Source organism: Rattus norvegicus, chromosome 8 (assembly GCF_036323735.1).
Source record: "Rattus norvegicus strain BN/NHsdMcwi chromosome 8, GRCr8, whole genome shotgun sequence".
NCBI lineage: Eukaryota > Metazoa > Chordata > Mammalia > Rodentia > Muridae > Rattus > Rattus norvegicus.
Genome location: NC_086026.1, coordinates 81,221,498 through 81,243,089, shown reverse-complemented (window position 1 = coordinate 81,243,089; position 21,592 = coordinate 81,221,498). Strand labels below are relative to the sequence as shown.

At 46.6% G+C, this 21,592-nt stretch overlaps 1 protein-coding gene across 5 annotated transcripts in view; it reads left to right on the top strand.

Moving 5' to 3' along the window:
* Cgnl1 (cingulin-like 1) overlaps positions 1–21,592 on the top strand; it is a 151,430-nt gene that overhangs the window by 62,509 nt on the left and 67,329 nt on the right. For all 5 annotated transcript variants that reach the window (XM_008766286.4, NM_001389277.1, NM_001108164.2 and 2 more), the window contains one exon: positions 4,966–5,178. In XM_008766286.4, coding sequence (XP_008764508.1) covers positions 4,966–5,178 — 213 coding nt within the window. The remainder of the gene's footprint in view (positions 1–4,965; positions 5,179–21,592) is intronic.

Genomic DNA, 21,592 nt, shown 5'->3' with positions numbered 1-21,592 from the left:
TGTTTTGTGGTCAGATCTGTGGTCACTCTGTAGGAAAAAGACGGTACCAGGTCCTTTCCAGGCCACACCCTCTGCTCTAATGTCTATCAGCTGTGTGACCTGGGAGTGCTTGAGACAGACAGGAGGCAAACAGAGACAGAGAGAGTGACAGAGAGACAGACAGAGACAGAGACAGACTGACAGAAAGAGACAGAGAGACTGACAGAGAGATATAGAGACAGAGAGACACACAGAGAGAAGAAGATATGAGAGAGAGAAACAGATTGAATGAATACATATACACATGCACATGTGGGCTTTAGGAGAAAACCTCATTTCTCAAATGTCAGCCCTACCTTGATGTCAGGCCAGTTAGGTGGCTGGCCAGGGACCCCCAGGAGTGCCTATCTCTGTCTCTCAAAAGCTGGGCTTGAATACACCTGCCAGCCAGCCTTACTTTCTCTTCTTCTTTTTTAAAGCAAGTACATTCTGGGGATTGAGCTAGGGTCCTGGTGGCAGCAAGACAAGTCCTTACTCACTGAGCTGGATCCCCATCCCCACGGGTGATGTTAGAGGAGGTGTGTTAGCATCTCAGAGCTCCTGGCTCTCTCATTTATGAATGGATCTTAGTCTCTTTGAATAGTCATTTTTTTTTCATTTTATTTAAATTTATTTACTTTTTTATGGGTGTGGGTGTGGGTGTGGGCATGCTCTCGTCCTTGCCTGCCGTTGGAGGTTAGAGGACAGCTTGTGGGAAGGAGTCAGTTCTCTCTGCCTAGCCTGCGAGTGCTGAGGACCAGGCTCTGACCAGACTGGGGAGTTAGCACCTTTACCGGCCAAGGCATCCATCTCACAGGCCCCACCCTAGACGTGAAATGGATGCTTCCTTGTCGCATGGCCCCTCTTGACCGCATAGAGGTTTAGAAATGAGCGATTCTAAGTTGCCAGATTTCCCCTTGTTTTCTTTGACTGTAGTGAAGAGAGAGGGACATTTCTCTCTACTGGATGCCTGTTTATATTTTAAGTTTTTCCTAGTTATCACTTTCCTTTTTATTTGATATAACTAAGATTTCATGCATTGAAGTGAAGTTTTGGAAACTGTATGTGCCTGTTGGTCTCCCTTCTGGAAACTTCTGTGTGATATGGCAAGGTGTAATCTGATTGGATCTGTGCAGCGTGGCCCACTGAAGCGGCAGCTCCAGCCACAGATAACACCGTCTGTGTAGAATGGACTGCAAATCCTTGGTCCTTGACACGCCTTGGCGGCAGCACAAACACAGATACGTCCTGCGGGAGATAATGGTGAGAACAGGAACTGCTCTATCTAAGGACAACTGAAAAATGTGTGAGAGACAAAGCAGGGAAGGGTCACTCTGAGTTGCTGGGTAGAGATGCCAATAAGTCCTACAGAGATCACCAATGTCAACAGTGGTGGGCACGTTCTACCCTTCAAAAAGAGATGGGTAGGGATAGCTAGGTGGTTCCATGTATACACACACACACACACACACACACACACACACACACACACACACACACACATATGCATATGTATATGAGGAATTCTCGAGTCTTCAGGCTTCGTCAAAGCTCATCCTGGCCTGCTGGGGGCGTGCTGGCTAAAGCTTGTCCTGTGCTGTGGTCTCCTGCACGTTTGCCTGGTCCAAGGTTCCTGCTTATGCAGGAGCAGCAGGTCTCAGCCCTTTCACAGGGGTTGAACATCAGATAATCCTGCATATCGGATAATTCCATTGCGATTGATCACAGCAAGCTTACAGTTATGAAGTAGCAACGAAATGATTTTATTTCACCACATCATGAGAAACAAGGGTCACAGCATTAGGAAGGTTGAGAACCACCGCTCCAGAGTAAAGGAGAGGCTTCCCCTGCCAGTTGTTTTTAAATGAAACTCATTACTTTGTATGCTGACCTGAAAAAGTAGCTAAGGGTCAAAGATCTGGCTCGGTGGGCAAAGGTGCTGGCCTGGTAAACCTGGTACCCTGAGTTCATGGATGAATGTAAAGATGGGAGCAGGGACCAATTCTATAGATTGCCCTCTGATTTCAATACATAAGCTGTAGTGTGGCCACTGTACCCCTCTGACCCAACACACACACACACACACACACACACACACACACACACACACACACACTGATGTGCATCTTATGCATCTCACACAAACATACTGATACAATTAATTTAAATAATTGATCCGAAGGTTTCTCCTCCCTCCACAGTGACACACCTCTCGAACCAGCAAGTTCTCTCAGAGATCCTAGGGGCCCAGTGGCAGCTACTGCTCTGAGTCCTAAGGAGCTCAGGAGAAGAAACAGGGTGTGTTTTTAGTCAGAAGGTGGGGGAAGGGAGAATGGAGAGAATCCCAGTCTCTTGAGACTCCAGCTGTTTGGAGCAGGGTGACTCATTCACACCCAGAACAGACAGTGCTGCTAGTTGCTCTTGATCCAGTCCAAACTGTCAAAAAGCAGATCTGTATCTTTCCCAGCAGCTTCTCTCTCTCAGTAAGGATTTAGGAGAGATGAGCACAGCTGGGGATGTAACTCAGGTGGTAGAATGCTTGCTTAACACGCATGAAGCCTAGGCTGCCATCCCTGCCACTGTATAAAATGAGCGTGCGGGCACATGCCTTTAATCCCAGTGCCCAGGAGGCTGAGTCAGGAGGACCAGACGTTCAAGGTCACAGTGTTGAGAGTTTGAGGCCTTTGAACCTTTGTCTGAAATAAACAAAACAACCACAAAAGAAAATGCACAATATATAGATAGGCTGTGTGTGTGTGTGTTAAGAGTGCAAACTGTGTCAGAGGAAGGGTAGAAGACTGTTAGGGATTGTAGGAAGACTTCTCAGAGGAGCCACACTGTGTCTTCAAAGAATTTCCAAAAGGCAAAGGGACTGGGATTGGGAAGGGAGGGGGTGACAGCTCAAAGCCTGCCTTTGTGAGTCTGGTTTGCCAACAGGTGGGCGCTTCTAACAAAGGGGATGAGGGGCTAACCTGGGCAGAGGAGAGGAAGGATCTAGAAGTTGCAGAACTGACTTGATGCTTGTGAAGGGCAGGATGCTCCTACATCTGGGTACTTGGCCAGCTGCTGGTCAGAGTCACAGGAAGGAAGCAGAGAGGGAGGCCCCTTCTAGATCCTTCTAAAACTATAATTGCGCTAAATCCGAGGTTTGTGGAACATGTGAAGCTCCTGGCTGGGAGATCAGAGTGGTGGTGCTGAGAAAAGATGAGAGAGAGGTAACTTAAAACAACAAATATTGGGGAAAAGTCAAGAAGCTTGCTAAAGGAAAGTATGCGAAATTGCATTCTTAGAGATATCTTGAGAGAGAAGCCAGACATGATCCTTGTGGAGAAAGTGGCTACCGGGAAGGAGTGTGCTGTCCTGTGATTTCCAGGGAGAGAAGACTCTTAAGGAGACAGGGGGAGGCTCTAGGAGGAGTCCAGGGTACAGTACCAAGGAAGGACCAGGGAGATGAAGAGGTGTGATGATTAATTTTACTTGTCAATTTGACAAAGTTGGAATCATTTGGGAAAAATATCAATTGAGGAATTGTCTGCCTCAGGCTGTTTTGGGAGCATCTTTGTGGGGGATTAAGCTTTGCTATTTTAAAATTAAGGTGGGGAGATCCATGATGGACATGGGGAGCCCTATTTCATGGGCTGGGCTCTGAATTGTATGACGAAGAAAATTAACTGAGGAAGCAGGCAAGCTGTCGGTAGAACGGGAGACACTCGGTGATCTTGTCTTGATAAGGGAGCCACAGAAGCCACCTAGCAGGTGATTAAGGAGGGTGTGAACTGGTGAACAACCACACTTTGAAGAAGTTTGGTGGTAAAGGTGGCAGGTAGCCAAGAGTCCAGGAAAAGGGAAGGAACCAGGGCTGAAAACACGGGACAGCTGATAGCACTTCAGTGGGGTGCTTCTGGTGGAGGGGAGACCTGTGCACAGTGAGGCTCTGAGGTGCCAGAGTGTGCGGCATCCAGGACTGAGGAAGGCCGAGCCTCCGTCAGGACACCCCAGGGCTTGAAGAATGTGGTTTGAAGCTGAGCTGTTGGCTTTAGTTTTGTGTCTCTTTGTGAGCTCTTGGCAGTGAAAGAGAGGGTAAAATGTGAATGCTGTGCTCTCCTCAGACAAGGAAGATAAGAAAAGTTGTCCTGAGTACTAGGAGCAGGAATAGGCTTGGGACACAGGTGGCTGCACTCTGGAGAATGGGGAGGAGATGAGGCCGTGAGTAATCTCAGGTCCAGGGCAGCAGGACCACATAAGGTCTGTAGCTGAACTGTGGGACAGATGCAAGATGAGTTGTAAACACACAGGCTGGGGGTGCTCATAGGGTAAACTCCGTGTTTAGCATGAATGAGGCCTTGAGCTTAACCCCAGCACCACATCAGCCAGTTGTGGTGGTGCATGACTAATCCAGCCCGTGGAAGGTGGAGGGAGGAGGATCCCAAGGACAAGGCCATCCTCAGCTTCTGAGCAAGTTTTAGGCCAGCTTGGACTATATGGGAACCTGTCAAACAAAGGAAAAACAACACAAGAAACAAAACTCTCCTGAAGCAATGACAGTGAACTCAGTCATGTTAAATCTTGAAGGAACTAAGACACGGGGGCTGGAGCACTGGTAGCTCTTCCAGAGGACCTGAGTTCAATTCTCAGTACCCACATGGTGGCTCACAACTGTCTATAACTCCAGTTCCAGGAAATCTGACACCGTCACACAGACATACATGTAGGCAAAATACGAATGCATGTAAAATAAAAGATAATCATTAAGAAAAGGGAAAAAAACCTAAGACTTAAGCCCCAAAGGTAGCGATGGCTATGGGAAGTGCACATTGTCCCCAGATCTGTGTGGTCTGGGAAGGAGAGCAGGGATGGGACAGGGTAGGTGGCCAATCTGGAGGAGTCATGCTGGGCTACTGGCAAAGATACCTGTTTTTCAGCTCTGCAATTGTCCCTCCCCCCCAGGAGCTCCTGCAGGCCAAGCAGGACCTTCAAGACCTGCTCATTGCCAAAGAGGAACAGGAAGATCTCTTGAGGAAGCGGGAGAGGGAGCTGACTGCCTTGAAGGGTGCCTTGAAGGAGGAGGTTTCCAGCCATGACCAGGAGATGGACAAGCTGAAAGAACAGTACGACGCTGAGCTGCAGGCCCTCAGGGAGAGTGTGGAGGAAGCCACCAAGGTGAGCTGGGTACCCACAGGGGTGTCAAGATGCAGCCAGATAAGAGGTTATGCTCACTCTCCCATGCCAACTCCCCTTGGCATCATCAACCACGGCGAGGAGCTTGTTGACAAGGGACAAGTTGATGGCTAAACCTCTGGACTTCTTGAGTCTATCAGCTCAGGCATCAATAAAGACTAAATGGTTTTTAAGGTGAGATTTTTAAGGTGTTGAGAGGGCTCAGCTTCTGCAAGCTTTGTGGAGTAGAAAGCTGTACCCTCCTGGGGGGTGTCTTCAAGGCTCAACCCCTAAGGTACTGTGTGACGGTGTTTCTGTGCAGCATTGCAGATAGGACCTGGATTTCTGGAACCTTTTGTCCTATCCCAGCTGCTTCCTTTGGGCTTTGCTCAGTGTTCCGTTAGATAATTCATGTCCTTTTCTCAGCGGAGTTGAAAGAGGGCTAATTGGCCAAATTGCCCCAACTCTTCCAAGATAAGTTTTCCCCTTAATTGAATTCTTGGCTCTTACAAATGGGTTGTAAATTGTGTGGAAGTCTTTTGGTGCAGGGTGCAAGGTAGCCACTGAAGGGAAGGGAAAATGCTTTGAAAATACCGTGCCATCCTGAGGGAAAGAGAACTACAGAGTGTACATCTTTTTAGTCCCTGAAACAAAGGGTGAAAGTGCGGAAGAGAGAGAACTCTTCGTGTGTCCAGTCTCCAGGGATGACAGTGGCAGCGCCTCCCCTGACCCTGCTAAGCTCTATGGTGGTTCACTGATTCTCAATGAGGTCATGATAATTACTAATGACAAGAAGTGAAAGATAAGTTTGTTTGTTATTACAACAGGAAAGTCTGGGAAACTGCCTGCTTGGGGTTATCATAACTCTGAGATACTTAAAAGGGCCTCTGGGTGTGCCCTTCTGCCCTCTAGATTTGATTTTAATTTGAGGGGGACCGGTAGAACTGACTTTGTTGTCCCTTGAGGAGAAATGTCTGGTTTTTGTGCCTTTGTGTCTGGGCAATAGCCCAGTGTCCCTGCTGTTGCTCTTCACATTCTGTTACCTCAACAGCTCAAGCGATTTGTCTATGGAGCACACCATTGCTCTGTCACCCTTAGGGCTTGCAACAATACACAGGTTTAATGTGGACTCCGCAGGGAGACCCATTTGGGGGTGGTAGGGACCAGGGTTTATAGTTGTCGGAGCAGAAGAGGAATCCAGTCTGTACCACATGGAAGCTGTTTAGATGGAAGGTTCCAGGTCTGCTGGCATAGATGTATAAATGGGGACGGGAAAGGCGAAGGTGAAAAGACATGTCTTTGTTGTATGGAGTTGAGGATCACCAACAGAGACCTAGGCTATTAAATTATGACTTTTGTGCTCATAGAGGGCTTTTCTTTTTCTTTTTTACACTAATTCAGGAATTGCTAGGAGATGAAGAGCTAGGTCTGTGGTTTAGAGCACTTGTTTTTTCAGAGAATCTGAATTTACTCCCCCACCACCCCACCACATACATGGTGGCCCACAATCATCTGTAACTCTATTTCCAGAAAATCCAGTGCCCCATTTTGACCCCCCAGGCACTTAGTATATACTCAGTGCACATAAAACATTCATATACATACAATAAAATATACATACATCAACACTAGTCTCTTTCCCTGGGGAACAATAATTTCCAGTTGGTCTCTGCTTAAATATTTGCCTGGCACTATACTGTCCCAGACTGAAATTCATGATTGTTTATGTGGCAGGCAGCAAAAGTCCCTTGCTGAAACTGTTGTTAACCTCCTCACTTCTCTGCCTATGAGGAATGGCTGCCTTCCACTTCCTCAGCCTCCTCAGTATCCTCTCGTCTGTGAACTGCCCTTGCTGCCTCTGTGTCCCTGTCCCCATCCCGTTCTCCTACCCACAAATACACACCTAGGAGTTACTCGCACCTTTGGGTTTTGACTGAACCCTAGGTTCCCATCATGCACTGCTGTAATGGATGTTCCTTTAAGTTGGCATCTTAAGCACAAGGTGTGTCTTTACCTGTTCTTTCTGGCGAGGTGAGGGCTTCTGAGGCCAAACAGGAAGCACTGATGACCAGAGCCGTTAGTTCAGCAGTGATGATGACAGCTGATGCAGAATGGGACAAGTTTCAGAGTGTGCCCGTCTGCTCGAGCTGCAGCTGCCTCTCTGAGTGTGTGCTATGGACATAATTTCCACTCCTCTCTCTCCTCTTCAGCTTGTCCTGAGTTTGCCTGGCCATCCCCTCTTGAATTCATGACATCTCGTTCTGTAATTATTATCAGTACATAATATTGTCTTGCTAATTAAATATTACACAGCATATATAGTTATATATAATATATGTTACATATACATCGTTACATATATCACACTACAGACTGAGTCCAATTAGTGTTGCCCTTTGTACAAGTGTTTAGGGATGACCACTTAGACCCGGAAAATCTATCAGGAGGCTATCTCTGGAGAAAATGGATTCTCCCTGCTCAGTAACTTTACTGTCTGTAACTTTTCATCCAGGAACTGGACCTCTTTAGATTCTCTGCTTTTTCACTTTGGAATATTGATTGGTGCAGGTGGCCACATTGCTGAAGGGTCATGGGGCAGCATCCCTGTCATGTCTAGAAGGCACTGTCTCACAGCAGACCTCCTTTACACACTTTGACCCTCTCACACCCTCACATGTTCCCTGAGCCTTAGGACTCAAGGTGTTGTTACAGATGTTCCAAAGGGGGTTGGGACAGCCACTTAGTCTCTGCCTTTTGACCAGTTACAGATCTCTGTTACAGCCTCCAATGCTGCAGAAAGAAACTTCTCTGATAAGTGGCGAGAGCTGTGTTTATGAAACAGCCGGAGGCTGAGTTGCTTTAGGAAGTGGCAGGAGTAGGTTCTCCCATTTCACCTTTCAAGGCTGAGTCGGATATCTGCATGTTGATGTGAGAGCTCCAACTTTTAAGTGTTGCTAAAACAACAGACAGACAAACAACTCCTCCAGTAACCAAAGGCATATAGCACAAACATATCCATCCACCTGCAGGTCAGTGCTTTGCGGTTCTAGTCCTTGAGCTCAGCACAGTGCCTGGAAGTGACAACTGTAGTGTTTTCAAGATGGCCGAGGACAGACTCCCTCCCAGTGTGGTCACATCCTTACTGCTGGGCTCCCTGAGATTTCCCAGTGGCAGTGAAGGAGATCTTATAGAGGACTCCACAGCTCTGTAAATTCCTGTGCAGTTTCTGAAAAAGGAGTCTGAGGATGTTTGAGTTTTTTTGTAATTTTGCTTCTAAAATGTCTGCTGACGTATGTGACACAATCTTTTGGTTTGTTTGTTTTTTTTTAATCAGAATGTATTATTATCTATTTGTGTTCAAGAAGCAGGAAGGTGGGAGTGTTGGGGGAGGGGCATGACAACAGTGTGCAAGCCAGAGATCAACTTCTGGGAGATAGTTCTCTCTCTCTTCCATATCTAGGGATGGAATTTAGGTCTTAAGACTTAGAGGCAGTGGCTTTACTCACTGAGCTCTCTTGCCCGCTCTTCCCCCAATTTATTAAATGCAAACTTAGTAACAGGCAATATCTGCTGCTATGTTATTTATAACATGCTAGTATAGATTTGTAAGAATATTCTATTAAGTATTTGAATATGAGGGGACTAAATAATAATCTTTTAATTTGGTAAGGACTATCTCTCAAATTTGTTCACTTGTATTTAGCCTTGGGAAGGCCTCCTCTTAGACGGTGACTAAAAGCTGACATTTCTATAAGGAAGTGAAGTGCATGACAACGTTCATTTCCTTGGAAAATCTTAGGAGCCCAACCTCTCTTGTCAGTTTTTCTAACTTTTGCCACTGCCTCAAGCCAAAAACCTCTAAAGGGCTGTTTTATCACTGCCAAGTACAAGGCACCTTATCTGGCCCAAGCCCTAGCACCGAATGTCTTAAATTAGTGGAACTCTTAGTGAAAACTGGCAAATTACATCAAGAACCTTTTACTGATATTCCAAACAAATCCTGGGTAATCTTTCTTTTTTCCGTAGACACAGACAGCCATCTGGCTCGGCAGACAGGAACTCACCAGTGCCTTGGTTGTGTGTGGCTTCCTGGCTCAGCCGAGTGAGCTGGACATTTCCTGCAGAACCATGCTGGGTCTAGCTGTTGTGTGGCCTGTTCCCTGTCCCTTCTGATGGAGAGGGGTCTGCATAGGTGGTTAGCAAGGGGTCTTACTGAGTCTTCTAAAGAACCACCCAGGGCTTTGCTCCTTGTTTTCCAACAGTGTTCTCCATTTTTAAAACGGAAATGTCCTCCTTCTACTTTGATTGGGTGCGATGGTTAGATCCAGGGGTTAGTTGGGGGACATGAATCACCACTGGCATGGGATTACCACGAACATCACAATAGTGATGGGGTTGGCTTCTCTTTCTCATCTCTAACCTTCCTTTCCCTTATCAAGAGCACAGAAGAGAAATAGTTTCATAAGCTTTCTTGGAGCGGAGGGTCAGCTCAAATCCAGCTCCCTTGAGAGAGACTCTGGGGCTGGAGAGAGCTCAGCTAGTGAAGCACTTGTCGTGTAAAAGTGAAGACCTGTTTGCTCTCCAGAACCCATGTAAAAATGTTGAGCATGATAGTGTGTGCTTGGAATCCCAGTGCTGGTCGGGTGGAAATAGACAGATCCTAGGGCTTCCAGACTAACATGGTGAGTTCAAGACTAGTGAGAGACCCTCTCTCAAAGACAAGTAGCTAGCTCCCTAGGAAGGACATCTGAGCCTGACCTCTGGCTTACAGGTGCCTACGAAGAGATGTGCACTTCATACATTTGAGTGCACACACATGTGCACACACAAACACTTGCTGTACCTTCCCAGTGTGCAGGGAGCTGTTAGAGATTTAATTCCTGGCTTTATCTTTCCTACCGTCTTACGGAATACTTTTGTTTCCCACTTGACATCCCCAAGGTTAAATATTGTGGGTTAGAGGGATGGACACACTAAAGGAGAGGTCAGGCCCTGACTATCCCAAAGTGGTCCTAGAGGGTTGGAGGATTCCATTTATGTAGAAAGATTATTCCTGACGAAAACAAGTCTCAATTGTGTTAGTAGTTCACTTTGACTAACTCAGTATCTAAGTACTTCAGAGAGTTTGAGGATGGTAAAAAGACACTTTCATTTTCGTATCAGGAAATACGAGCTTTTTTGTCATTAGACTCTATGTGACACATAACAGGAACCCGAGTAAACAGGGAGAAGAGGGAAGGCAAAGCCGAATAAATAAATGGGGAATTCGACCTTTGTATTGACTTTGTTTTAGATTTATTTTTATGTTATGTTCATGAGTGTTTTGCCTACATGTATGTGTGCCACATGTGTGTCTATGTGCTCATAGAGGTCAGAAGAGGGCATTAGACCCCCTGAAACTGGAGTTATGAGCTGCTATGTGGGTGTTAGGAACCCAGTCTGAGTCCTCTGCAAGAACAACAGATGCTCTTAAACCCCTGAGCCTTCTCCAGCCCCTGTTGGTATTGTTTTTAAATCTAAGGTGATCATACTGATTACTGGTCATTTACCGAGGGCAGACCATGGTGCTTGGTTCTGTGATCCTGCAAAGATAAAGCCGGCAGAATCTGTTCCACTGGGCCACTGGAGTTGAGACAAGTAACACTCAGGCCAATTACAGAGAAGAGTAAACGCCCCAGGTGAGGTGGAGGCGAAGTGTGAGCGAGACCCAGGGTGTGGGCTGGGGAGTGGGGATGGTAGCAATTGGGAATATTTCACGACAGGGTGATGTCCAAGTTGGACTGTGAATATTGTTCAGATACAGGGCCATGGGTGATGAGCATATGTTTGCCCTGAATACAGCATTAGCAATGACTGTGGACAGGGAGATGCGTGTCTGGACTGGAATTGGGAGATGTGAGATGTGGTGGTAGTTACAGGTTAGGAGTGGTTTAAGAGGTAGGGGCCATCCCAATGCAAGGACTGGGTTTGGATCCCAGTTCAGTGAAACCAACTATCAAAAGCACAGTGTGTTTGCAATCACCAGAACCACTTAAATGAGGCCTTTAGATTTACAACATTAAGAAGTGTTCAAATAGTAATGTGTGTGTGTGTGTGTGTGTGTGTGTGTGTGTATGAGAGAGAGAGAGAGAGAGAGAGAGAGAGAGAGAGAGAGAGAGAGAGAGAGTGCTGATATTACTTATGCCTACTACTTGTGTGTACTTGAGAGAACAACTTAAAAGATAAAGATTTACTGTGGCCTGTGGTTTCAGAGGATTGGATTCTGTCCCTCATGTGCTCAGGTGGGACTCTGTACCTGTGGATGAGTAGAATGTCTTCACATCACCACAGACAAGAGGAGGAGACAGGGGGAGTCAGATATGAGATGCCTCCAAGGACCTGCTCACAGTAGCTGACTTCCTCTGGCAAGGCCCTCAGCCTGTAGTTTCTAAATCTTCTTATAGTGCCATCAGCTGATGACCTAGGCCTTAACAAACGGGCCGCAGGAGATAGCTCACATCCCAACCACAGCAGGAGTGTCTGTGATTCTGTGTCCGAGTTTCTTTTGCTGTGATAAAGGCCATGACCAAACCTGGGGAGGAAAGAAGGGGTTTTTTTGGCTTTTATTCCCTGATCATAGTCTACTCTTGGAGAAGGCAGGACAGGAACTCAGGGTAGAAGCCAGTCTGTGAGCAGGTTTTTTTTTTTTTTTTTTTTTTTTTTCCAAGTGGCAGGTCAGCCAAGGGTCACGTGGGAAATCCAGTGTTAATCTTGGGATCTGTGGACCTGCCTCCCTTCAGACATGACTATAATTCAGTATAAAAATTTCATTGCTTTCTCCTCTAAGAGAGCCAGGTTAGCCAGGGGAAGCCATGAAAACCAATTTCCTTAGCATTATAACTTCAAAACAAAAATCAATTTATATTGAATGACAGTTCCTGAGCAGTGGATTAACTGTAGAGTGTCTAAACAGGAAAGAAAAATGTCTCCTTACAGATGCAGGAGTGCCTAGAGCAATTGTTCTCATTCCCGTGGGTTGTGTCCCCTTGGGATCAAAGGATCCTTTCACAGGGTTGCCTGAGACCACCAGAAAACACAGATATTTACATTACAATTCATAACAGTAGCAAAATTACAGTTATGATGTAGCAGTGTAATAATTTTATGGTTGGAGGTCACCACAATATGAAGAACTGTCTTAAAGGGTTGCAGCATTAAGAAGGTTGAGAACCCACTGGCCTAGAGAGACGTAAGAGTGGTCCTTAGCAGAAGTAGGAGCTATGATTTATATCCCAAGCATCTTTTATAACCATGTGTGGTAGTACATGCCTTTAATCCCAGCACTTGGGAGGCAGAGGCATTTTGAGTTCTAGGCCAGCCTGGTCTATATAGTGAATTGCAGTACAACCACGGCTACATAATGAGAACTTGTCTCAACAAATTAAAAATTACCTTTTATTCTCCAGTGTTCTCTCTTTCTGAACCTTTTAATAATTTTCTGCCTCCTGTATTGATTAAAAAGTATTTAAATAAGGCACCCATGTGGATTTCAAAGGCCTTGTTCTATGGCTCTGACCTGGATAATCATTGTGTCTGGAACTTCATGCCCATTACAAGGAAACTCCAGACCCGCTAGCTGACATGTCTCAGTGAGCAGTGTCCCCGTGAGTCACTCTGCTGTGCTGACTGAGATGCCCAGGTCATGTGCTGTGGATTGTAGAATACAGTTTTGGGAAGTTCCAGATCTGCGTATCTTGTGCGTGTGGATGTGGTACCTGTGCGTGTGTGGGTACCTGTGAGATTATCAGTGCAGGGTGGTGTGGAAGTCAGAGGTCAAATCAAGTGCTTTCCTCAATTGCTTTAACACATTATTATTTGAGTCAGTCTCGTACTGAACCCAGAAGCTACCTTTTTCTCTAGGCTTGTTGGCCAGTGATTTCCCAGGAGGCTCCTGTTCTTCCCCCTGAGGTTATAGGTAGGCATGGGCACGCCCCAATTCTGTGTGGTACTGGGGTCAAACCCCGGTCCCCATGCAGCGCAGCAAGCACTTCCCCCACTGAGCCGCCTCCTGGCCCCATGTCCTTTTCTGAGGCAATGACTCATCTGTCATCAAGTGCCTGGCTGTGTTTCACGTGCCAGCACGGTGCTGGTTCCCAAGACTAAGGCAGCCAAACCATGGGCTTGGGCTTGATAATCTTTTGTGGTCTTGTGGGAAGATAAGAATGACCTCGATGCTAAGACCACTGTGGTCCTAGCTGGGTAGGAGAGCAAGGTGGGAGGGCAGCTCTTGATAGCAGAGCTCCAGAAACAGAGGGTTCGTTCTGACTTGACAGCCTAAGAGCTGTCACTGGAGCAAATCTTAGAAGGTAGAATAAACACGAATTATCTTCTCATCGAGAGGTCTTGGACACTCTCGGGCTGTGAGTCTGTGTGGTGTACGCAGCTCCTTCAGCAAAGTAGGGTCACAACAAAAGTGGCCACAACGTTTAAATCATCTAAGCATGCGATGCAGAAAGAATACTGGCAGAGGAAATTGCTTAAAATATATTTTATTAAGTAAAATAAAAATAAATCAAGAACCTGGGAATGTAGCTCAGCTGGTGCAGTGTTTGCCTAGCCTGCATGAAACTCAGGGGTTAATCTCCAGTACGGCATGAAGCCAGGGCACTGATACAGGCCTGTAATCCCAGTACAGAGGAACTGGAGGCAGAGGACTGTGAATTCAAGGTCATTCTTGGCTTTGTAGTGAGTTAAGGTCAGATTCGGCTAAAGGAGAACTTGTCTCAAAAGACAGCAACAACAACAACCAAAGAAACAAAAACTCAGTTTCCTGTCACAGTTAGGACTCTGTGAGGTGGGCCCTCACAGAAGGAACTATTTCCAAGGATGGCAGGAAAAAGAGCTGCCTTTGAGGTCTACTCTCCAGACTGGAGGGATTTACTGCTGCTGCTGTGTGGGAAGGATGCTGGCTTTGTGTTACAGTTCAGGAAGAGTAGCCGAAGGGTTTCAGCCTATGGATGTGGGGGCATTTGGTTGCTGACTGTACTGAGAATCATGAACGCATTTTACAGCAGTCCGTGGGGTCCCGGGGACAGGACTTTCAGGACACGCAGCCTTCAGCTGATCCAGAAAACCGGGACAAATTCACATGCAGTGTGAAGAGAAAGTGTGGAGACTTAATTAGATGGAGAAAGAGGTACAAAACCTGAGCTGGCCTCAGAAAAAACGCCAGAGCAGCCCGCTCTCAAATACACATGCTCTTCCCTCCCTTACCCTCATGATTGCTGGGTGGGGAGGCACGTTCCTATTTCTCCGAGATGGGGAGATCAGGATTGAACTACACAGCTGGTTTGATGTAAAAAAGTTCACGTCATTTCTAACCACGTGGAATGGATCTGTTCAATAGATAATCCACTTATAAACATTCATTTGTTCCGGGCACTGCGCTGAGTTATAGGGATAAAGGGAACAAACGAGAAGAGACAGTCATTGATTGTGTGTATGTGTGGTTATACCTGTAAATATGTAATTCTACTGTGGGAAGTGCTTGCAGTTGATAGAGATCTAAAGGGCAGAAAGGAGTTTGATAAGTTATTCCTCACCAATAAAACAAGCCAATTCAAACCAAATTAAAAGATATGAAAGCAGGTTTATTGGGAAACAGCTCTCTGGTGGGTTCACTGATCTCATAGGAAGAGGTCAGTGAAGTCACCATGAAGAGGGAGACAGGGGAAGGGGAAGAGAAAGATAGAAAAACACAGACAGACACACAGACAGACAGAGAGAAAAGGGAGAGGGAGAGAAAGTACACACAAAATGTCTGGATTATATAGGGAAGAGCATCTTGGGGAGGGAAAGCCCGGCTGCAAAGCTCTGGACAGAGGCTGAGGTTTGCAGCCACACCCTACAATGGGTAGGGACTGAAGGATGCTTGGAGAACCTAGAGGCCAGGTCTGCTTTGGTATGTTAAATAGCACCTCGGTTGGTTGTCTCAGGTCTAAGTCCCAACAGAGTTAAATATGTTAAAATCAGAAATTACGGAATGGTCCCGTCAGAGGAAATAGCATGTGCAAGGGGCTGACCTGTGGAGGGAGTATGGGCTGTTAAGATGTTAAGTGAAGTCCACGAGGCTGAGCTGTGGAAAGTCTGGGGTAGAATGAAGTGGGAGCAGCAGGGGGCATACAGGCCATTCAAGTCCTGGGGTGCATCTTACTGATTCCTTTCTTATATTTAGTGGGAAACATTAAAGATCATTGAATATGGGAGGTGGGAGGGGGAGACAGACATAGTGAATGGAGCAGAGAATGAGGGAGAAAGGGGCGATGAGGGAGGGAAAAAGGAGAGGGGGTAGAAGAAGGAAGAAGAGAGTAAGTGGAGGTAAGGAAGACGAGGGGAGGGAGAGAAGGAGGAGACAGACAGAGACTAACAGAGGGAGGTGGATACCAAAAGCCTGAGGGAGAGGCTGAGCCTCTTAAATGGATGGGGTACATCGCTTTGGAGCAGCAAGGCTTGCTCTGTCTTTCCTGGTGACAGTGTTGAGGGACACTTGTCTATGCTGCCACTTAACACAGAGGCCTGCCCCTCTGAGCCTCCTCAGCTACTTTTTAATAAGATTATGACCCATTTCCTCTCCACTGGTTCTGGAAGAGGAGGGGAAGGGAACAGACCAGGGATGGTTCCATTCTGCTTGGGACCTTTCTAACAGTCATGCTGACTTTGTAAAAGGACTGAGTGAATGGGCGGGTCAGTAGGGTTGAAGCCGGAAGGGATAGCTTGTGTTTGTAGGTGGTGAAGATCCGTGGGGGCTGCTCACTGACTGTTGTCTGTTCTAATGGAACTCCGTGGAAGTCCTGGCTCCCCAGCATCCATCTCGAGAGTAACATGGATCACGTGCCTGTGTGCTTCCACTGCTCCATTTTAGGGGCTGCTGGGGCCTGAACCCAGGTACCTGGTACAGTTGGCGGATCCTACCTACTGAGCTGCATCCCCAGTGGATTTACGTTTAAATATCTTCCAACATTTCAAAGGCTTCCCAAGTGAGACAGACATTCTGAATTCTTTGGATTGTCACAAATATTGCCTGGAGTCCAGAAGTGTGAATGAGGAAAAGCCATGACTACTGATGGACGGTGTCAAACAAACCAAGAGTGTTTCCTTGTGTAGATATGGTCATACCACAGGAACTAGGAAGTGCTGGAGAGCAGCTATTTAAATAACCGAGAACAACCACAGACATCCAGTCCTTAATATCTGGGAGGGAAAAGCTTTATCAGAAAGCTTGCTTAATTTGCCTCCCCCCCCCCTCTGTGTGTGTGTGTGTGTGTGTGTGTGTGTGTGTGTGTGTGTGTGTGTCTGAGTCTGACTCTCTAAACCCTGTCTGGTAGATGTTTTTCTGAAGTCTTGCCAAGACCATTAATTAGATTTTTATTTGGTGGAAGAATTTGGCATTATCATTTGATCATTTTGGGTGAAAAATGGAATTTGTCATGTGCTCTAAACCCATTCGTGGGAATCTCATGGACACTGGAATGTCTACAGCAGCAGAGGAAATCAGGCTACTGATGGCATCATGGGAGCCCAGTTCTAAGTTGGCCTCCAATGGCTGTACTTTAGTTACCTTACTCCTTTGGAGTCTCTTCCCACATTGACTGCCGTTATAGGAAGAACAATGTGTGGCTTCTTGGTAGGTCTTGGGAGACATGATGGCTTCTCTCCTTGGTTTCTCTCAGCTCTCTTGCTCAGAGGAGAGCTAGCTGCATCGTTTCAAGACTATTCAAATAGCCCGTGAGAAGACCCAAGCTGTAAGACATTGAATCTACCTGTCTGCTGTCATATGATTGTGCCATTTTGGAGGCAGAGCCTTTAGTTCTGGTCCGCAAGCCTCCCTCCCCACTTTTGTAGTGCATGGCAGAATACCACGGACTTCACCCAGCGCCTTGTGCCTGCCAGGCACCTGATCTACCACTGAGCTGCATCCTCAGCTCCCCTCCCATTTCTTTTGAGGTAGGGTCTCACTAAGTTGCACAGGCAGGTGTTAAACCCACTCTGTAGCCCAGGCTTTGAACTTTTAATCCTCCTGCTTTAGCCTGGAATGACAGGCCTGTGCCACCAGGCTCAAGTTGGCCAACATCCTGGCTCCTGGTTCACTGGAGCCAGCATCACTACATCACTTCTACTACCCCAGAAACTTGTGAAGGCAAACAGCGGTTGTTGTTTAAGGCTGGATTGTGAGGAAATTGGTTATGTAATAGTAGATAATTACTATAACATTTTAACTTACTCTAGACAGTTATGGTCTTATTTATATTTGTGTATCCAAAAGGTTGTGTGTGTGAGTATGTGTATGTCTGTGTGTGTGAATGTGTAAATATGTATGTGTATATATTGTGTGCGTGTGTGTTGAGTGTATGAATGTATATGTGTATTATTTTTATTTATTATTTTTTCTTTTTTTCGGAGCTGGGGACCGAACCCAGGGCCTTGCGCTTCCTAGGCAAGCGCTCTACCACTGAGCTAAATCCCCAACCCCGTAGATGTGTATTTATGTGCATATGTGTGTGTATGTGGGTATCGAGTGTAGTATATGTAGAGAGGTGCCAGTGCCAAGGCCAGAAGAGGGCACTGGGTAGTCCTGCTCTCCTGTTCTCTGCTTTATTCTCGAGTCGTGCTGGTAGCCAGCAAATTCCAGAAAGCCTCCTGACCTGGCCCTCTGCATCGCTAGGGTCACAGGCACACAGACAGCCTTGGTGAGCTTCTTTTGTTGGACCTGGGGATCTCAGCTCAGTTCCTTTTGCTTGTTTACCAAGTGTTCTCACCTACTAAGTCCTCTCGGTCCTGCAGATAATGTGCTTATCCATCTTGGGCCTGAACTGGTAGAGATGGATTTAGGTGCTTCGTGCGTGGTGGACGAATTCCGGTGGCAATCATTACACAGCAGGTAGGTGCCCCGAGGAGTGATTAGATGTGGTTTAGTGAGTTTTGAAGTACAGAGTGAGTCATGTGTTCAGGACTCTGGAAATGTGTAAGAGCAAGTTAGCGTCACACACACACGGAGGAAAAATCCTTCTGCCCTGGTCACCTTCGGACAAGGGAACTAGTTTAAGCCAGCATCATTCAGTTAATTTCACAAAAGGCAAACTAGAGGGCAAATTGTTTGCTCCATTATTGGTGACTGGACAGAGACCTCAGCTCCACCCTGGCAAACTCAGCAACCTGAGGGGTGTCCTCCTAATCTTTTAGGGTCTCTACTCAGACTTTGATGCTGAGAGAAAATTCAGCCAATAAGATGAAGCAGAGACGGGGATTTTATTGACGATGCTTTTAATACAGGCTTGAAGTTAAGAGAAAGAGGTGCTCAGGAAATAAGGCTATGCTAATGTGGCCTCCCCAAAGGAGCGTCATAGCTGTCTTAGCATTGGCCATTAGATACTCTGTTGGTGGTTCTAGAGAAACCTTTCCTTTTTCTTTTCTCTCCTTTAAACACCATCTTTTGCTACCATTTTGAGAACTTTATACATGGATACATTTTGATCAACTTACCTTCACGTCTCTCCCAGTTTATATCTGATCTACCCCTCAGTCCTGGCTTCATGGTTTCCCTTTTGTTCTCTTTTAAATAATCCACCAAATCCAGTTTGCTCTGTCCATAAACCCATTGGCATGGACCCCCAATGGAGCACAGTTGACCTACTAGGGGCCACACCCTCAAAGAAAGCTGACTCTCCCTCTCTCTGCCATTATCAACCATTGATAGCTCTTCAGCAAGTGGGGGGCTCAAGAACTCCTTCCCACACTGGAATGTTGACTGACCTCATTGCCTCTCCAACCACCTCTGGCTCTTGGAATCTTTCCACCCCTTCTTCCACAATGGTTCCTGAGCCGTGTGTGTGTGTGTGTGTGTGTGTGTGTGTGTGTGTGTGTGTGTGTGTGTGTGTGATACCATGGTCCTGTTTGTGGCTGAGCCTTCCATACACTTCTTCTCTGCACTTTGACTAGTTGCCAAGTTTCTCCACTAACCACTGTCCACGGTGCAGAGAAACTTCTCTGATGAGGTCTGAGAGCTGTGCTCACCTGTGCTTACGGAGAAAGGTATTTAGGGGGCAGGTTTTGTACAGTAGCAAAATAGTAGTCATAGGCTCATCCCTGTGGCCTGTGCTCTTCCACTTTTGAGAACTGAGAAAAGAGAGCTGGCTTTGAAGATGAGTTGGATGGAATTATCATCTGATAAGGTAAAACCAGGGCTGCTGTAGTTGGGCAAAAGCTTTAGTGCACACACTTTCCTCAAAAATGGGGTTTCTGATGCGTGGATTCAAAGCCTGCAGGTTTCCAGCCAGGAGGGGAGAAAGGCCTTCCATGGTTGTACACTGTGTTGGGATTCTTGTTCCAACCCAAGCTCCCTTTCCTTCTCAAGTTCCCCCAAATTTCTCTATTTTTCTTGCCTCAGTTTCTCAGGGAGACTGCAGAAACTTCCAGAGCAGGAAACAGAGCTGGGATGTGCAGTTGGCCTGGGAGTAGGTGTGTGAGTGCCAGGGGAGTGGCCTTTCCTCAGGAAATTCCAGTGCTGTGGATGGGCCTTTTCCTTGGGGATACAGATGCTGTGGAGAACAGGGCCAAGCACACATATTTTTGCCTTTGAACACTTCCCTTCCTTTTGTTTTATTTGGTAAATTTCTATTCATTTTTCTCAAGTGTGTGGTCTGAAGGGAAGAAATCTGGCTGTGTCTGGATTTAAGGAAACTTTGAGTCCATTTATACATAGTGGGAGGAAAAAGCCTGGATGTTCATCAAAGACTCTCATTCTCTCTCTCTCTCTCTCTCTCTCTCTCTCTCTCTCTCTCTCTCTCTCTCTCTCTCTCTCAAACTGAGTATGTAGAAATAGTCAAGAAGTCAAACTAATAAATGGCAGGACTCAGCAAAGGTGGCATTGAAGCAAAAGTGGTCTGAGCATATGTGGGCACATGGGATATGGGAGGAGGACATTGCACCCTGTTTTTTTCCATCCCAAACTGTCCAAGAACCTGGAGACATCTGCTTGAGCAGGTTCTACCGGCGAGATGACAGCGCAGGAAGGTCAGGAGGTGGCCAGTCGTGATGGGAAACACTAAGTCTGTTCCTTATAGCAAGAATCAAAGCTCAGGAAAACTGGCATTGGGTTCCCACATAGGGAAACCTTCTAAGGCAGGAAGGTTTGCGCCGATGACCCTGAACTTGTGTCTAGCTTGTCTCTGATGTAATGGAATCGTCTGAGCCTTACCTGCTCTCCAGTCTGCAAGGATGTCTACTTGGTCTAGACATCTTTCTTCCAGTTCTCTAGGCCATGACCTTGGGTGAGAGAGTCCCACAGTCCCTTGATACTTGGTTCCTGAGACCCCAGGGTTTTGAGTTCCTACCCCAGTTCTGCGCTCACTTCTTCCCATAATGCTATCTGGTGCCCTCCAGGGCCCCCTCAATGCTGTCCCTTGTATCTGACTCAGTCAAGCTGGAAGTAAGCAGCATTACTGTGGATGGTGCACTTCCTGGATCAGAGTTAATAATTTACTCTGCCCACCGTGGCCACTGGTAATGACCTTGACAAATGCTGGTAAAATCTTCGAGTCTGGCCTGGTGTTTAACTAACATCACACTGGCCCACAAAGAACTTCTTGTTAATGCTATGTGAATATGTATATGTAATCCCCAGTTCTGTTTCATCCAGCAGTCAGGATGGTTTCCTCATTGTGTTTACTGTCTAGAGATGTCACCCAGGGTTAGGGCCTTCAAGGAGCTGCTCCCAGGGCAGGAGGACAGGGGTACAATGACAGATTCACCCTATATGAAGGGTACATGCAAGGGACAATCAATGTTCCTTTGTCCCTATGACCCTTTTATTTTTAAATGTACCTATCTTTCTTTCTTTCCCTTTGATTTCTTATTTTCTCCCTCACCTCCCTGTCTCTCTTTCTGTTTCTCTGTCTCTCCTTCCCTCCCTCCCTTCTTCCCTCCCTCCATCCCACACTTGCCTCAAATTCACCATGTAGCTGAGTATAATTTTGAACTTGGGACCTTCCTGCTTTTACTTCCTGTGTGCTGTGATTACAAACATGTACCACCATACCTGGGTATGCTGGGCTAAGGACTGAATTCAGGCCACATGTGTGTATAGGCATATGTGCTATGTGGATGTAGGTGCTGGTATGTGTGTACATGCATATGGAGGCCTGAGTCCGATATCTGGAATCATCCCCACTCACTCCTCATTTGTTTGAAATAAGCTTATGCCCAGTCTTTGCTTTCTGAAGCTGGGATCACTGGCAGCCTGCTTTACTCGCCAGGCACTTACGTGAGTTCTAGGGGTGTTGGGCAAGCACTTTATCAACCAAGCCACATCCCCTCCTGCATTGCTTTGAGCAGTTCTGGATGTTTACCTGGAGTTTAAGCTGATAACCCTTTCTGGTGTAAT